An 851-nucleotide genomic window follows, 5' to 3' on the forward strand; every position below is an offset into this window, starting at 1 on the left:
TCGACTTTGTCGTACCAGTTGTCGAGGAGCCTGTTGTTGAGATAGACACTGGTTTCGTTATGGGAGCCGCTGGTGAGACTTGTGACCAAGTTTGTCTCGGCCTCGGTCAGGTGTGCAATGTCGACACGACTGTATCTAAGCTGAGAGAGGCTTGGTCCACTGCTGGTAGTGCAGATGGCATCAAGTCTGTCATGGAAGCGAATGGAGGTGTCTGTATCAATGGTGCCAACAACCAGGATTACTACTCACTTCCCGGTATCGGAAATGGTAATTGTGAGATTTCTGACAATTACGGCACTGCCGACGTATCGGTCATGTTCAATTGTCTAGGTTCGTTCGCCACCGTTGAACGACTGTGCTACTGTAGCGACCTTTAAATATGAAATACTGACTGAGAGCAACGCAATCTATATATTATCGAAAGCAATTATAAATAAATCAAATTAAATATTCAAATTATGGACATACAGTCATATACTTGAAACTAGTGGCCCTCCGAATAGCGCAAGTCTAAACCATAATCGAGGTACGGTCTGGTGTATATTGTGGTTCTTGAATGTGCATCTGTAGAAGGATATATTTTTTATATAGGTTATACATAACGATATACAATCGCAAAAATGAACTCGTCACATAACGCCACACGAACACAAAAATATACCCCACACATGCAATACACGCATACACACACATGTATGTATGTATGCACACACACCACACAAACACACACACACACACACACGCACACACACGCATATATATATATATATATATAGTAGACGAGGTCGGTCGGACCGGGAAGGACACTACACACACACACACACACTATATATATATATACTAGTATATAC

General features: G+C 42.1%; 1 protein-coding gene across 1 annotated transcript; it reads left to right on the plus strand.

Annotated features, from left to right (window-relative positions):
* Positions 1-59: 59 nt before the first annotated feature.
* On the plus strand, positions 60-377 carry SARC_09050 (hypothetical protein; the record flags this gene model as incomplete). Its single annotated transcript, XM_014296952.1, has 1 exon — positions 60-377. One exon carries the CDS (start codon positions 60-62, stop codon positions 375-377), a length of 318 nt encoding a protein of 105 aa, XP_014152427.1.
* Between the last annotated feature and the right edge of the window lie 474 nt (positions 378-851).

The sequence above is a fragment of the Sphaeroforma arctica genome, assembly GCF_001186125.1.
Source record: "Sphaeroforma arctica JP610 unplaced genomic scaffold supercont1.878, whole genome shotgun sequence".
Classification (NCBI taxonomy): domain Eukaryota; class Ichthyosporea; order Ichthyophonida; genus Sphaeroforma; species Sphaeroforma arctica.